This window comes from Anas platyrhynchos, chromosome 8 (assembly GCF_047663525.1).
Source record: "Anas platyrhynchos isolate ZD024472 breed Pekin duck chromosome 8, IASCAAS_PekinDuck_T2T, whole genome shotgun sequence".
Lineage (NCBI taxonomy): Eukaryota > Metazoa > Chordata > Aves > Anseriformes > Anatidae > Anas > Anas platyrhynchos.
In genome coordinates this window covers 13,230,975-13,232,044 of record NC_092594.1, presented here as the reverse complement: position 1 = coordinate 13,232,044, position 1,070 = coordinate 13,230,975, and the positions used below count along the sequence as shown (strand labels likewise).

General features: G+C 64.5%; 1 protein-coding gene across 4 annotated transcripts in view; it reads left to right on the top strand.

The window, feature by feature from the left end:
* Window positions 1-123: 123 nt before the first annotated feature.
* The window catches only part of CAMSAP2 (calmodulin regulated spectrin associated protein family member 2), a 79,321-nt gene continuing 78,374 nt past the window's right edge, over window positions 124-1,070 (top strand). For all 4 annotated transcript variants that reach the window (XM_005029170.6, XM_005029169.6, XM_005029168.6 and 1 more), the window contains exon 1: window positions 124-644. In XM_005029170.6, the coding sequence (XP_005029227.1) occupies window positions 506-644 (139 nt within the window). In that variant the 5' untranslated portion in view covers window positions 124-505. The remainder of the gene's footprint in view (window positions 645-1,070) is intronic.

The window sequence follows — 1,070 nt, the reverse complement described above, 5'->3', positions numbered from 1 at the left end:
TGCGCACGGCGCCTCGCCCGGCCAGTGCGGCAGCGGCGGGCGGGCGGCAGCCGCAGCGGCGGCGGCGGGCGGGGGGCCGAGGGCGGCGGCGGCGGCGGCAGCGCCCGGCTGAGGGGCGGTGGGGGGCGGCCGGCCCCGCTCCCGGCTCGCTGCGGGCCGCTGCGTTTTGTGGGGCGGGGGCCGCTCAGCCGGCGTTTTGACATCTCGGGGCCGGGCAGGGCCCGGCCGGCGGCTGTCGGGGCCGAGCCGGGGGCTGGCGGCCGGTTTTGGGGGGGGCGGTGGCGTGAGGGAAGCGAGACAAAGAGCGAGGAGGAGGAGGAGGAGGAGGAGGAGGAGGAGGAAGGGGACGCTCGGGCTCTGCCACATTCCTGCGCGGAGGAAGGCGGCGTTAGCCCGGCACGGCCAGCTGGGCTCCGCGCCCTCGGCTGCTCCTGCAGGAGGAGGAGGAGGAGGAGGAGGAGGATCAACCATGTAAGTTGGGAGCCGCGAGGGGTCCTGCAGGAAGATGGGGGATGCCGCGGACGCCAAGGAGATGAGGAAGACTTTCATCGTCCCCGCCATCAAGCCCTTCGACCATTATGATTTCTCCCGAGCCAAAATCGCCTGTAATCTCGCCTGGCTGGTGGCCAAAGCCTTTGGGACAGGTAGGTGGCGTCGGCTCCTTCCCGGCCTTTGATGCTGGTTCCTGCCTGGTGGCTCCGCTCCCGAGCAGCTGCCGAGGGGCGGCAGGAGGGGCCGGAGGAGGCAGCGCGGTCCTGGGGGGTTTCTCGGGTGTTGTTCCCTCAATCACCTTCTGGCCTCCTCAGCACCGCCGCCTCCTTCAGTATTTTCGTGTATTTTACAGCCAATGTAATTTTATTTTAGGATTTGAACTCTGCAAATCGTGGTTTGTCTTATTTTTTTTCCCGGGGTCACGCTTCTAGAAGGCCAAAAATAAATAATAATAAAAAAAAACAAGCCAGCACAACAAGTCTGTGTTTGGGTGTTTGAGAGCGGAATTGAGGGTTAGCGATGGAAATGGACGTGCGCTGCAGTTTTGACGTGTGTGCCAGTAGCCTGTAGCCATTTGA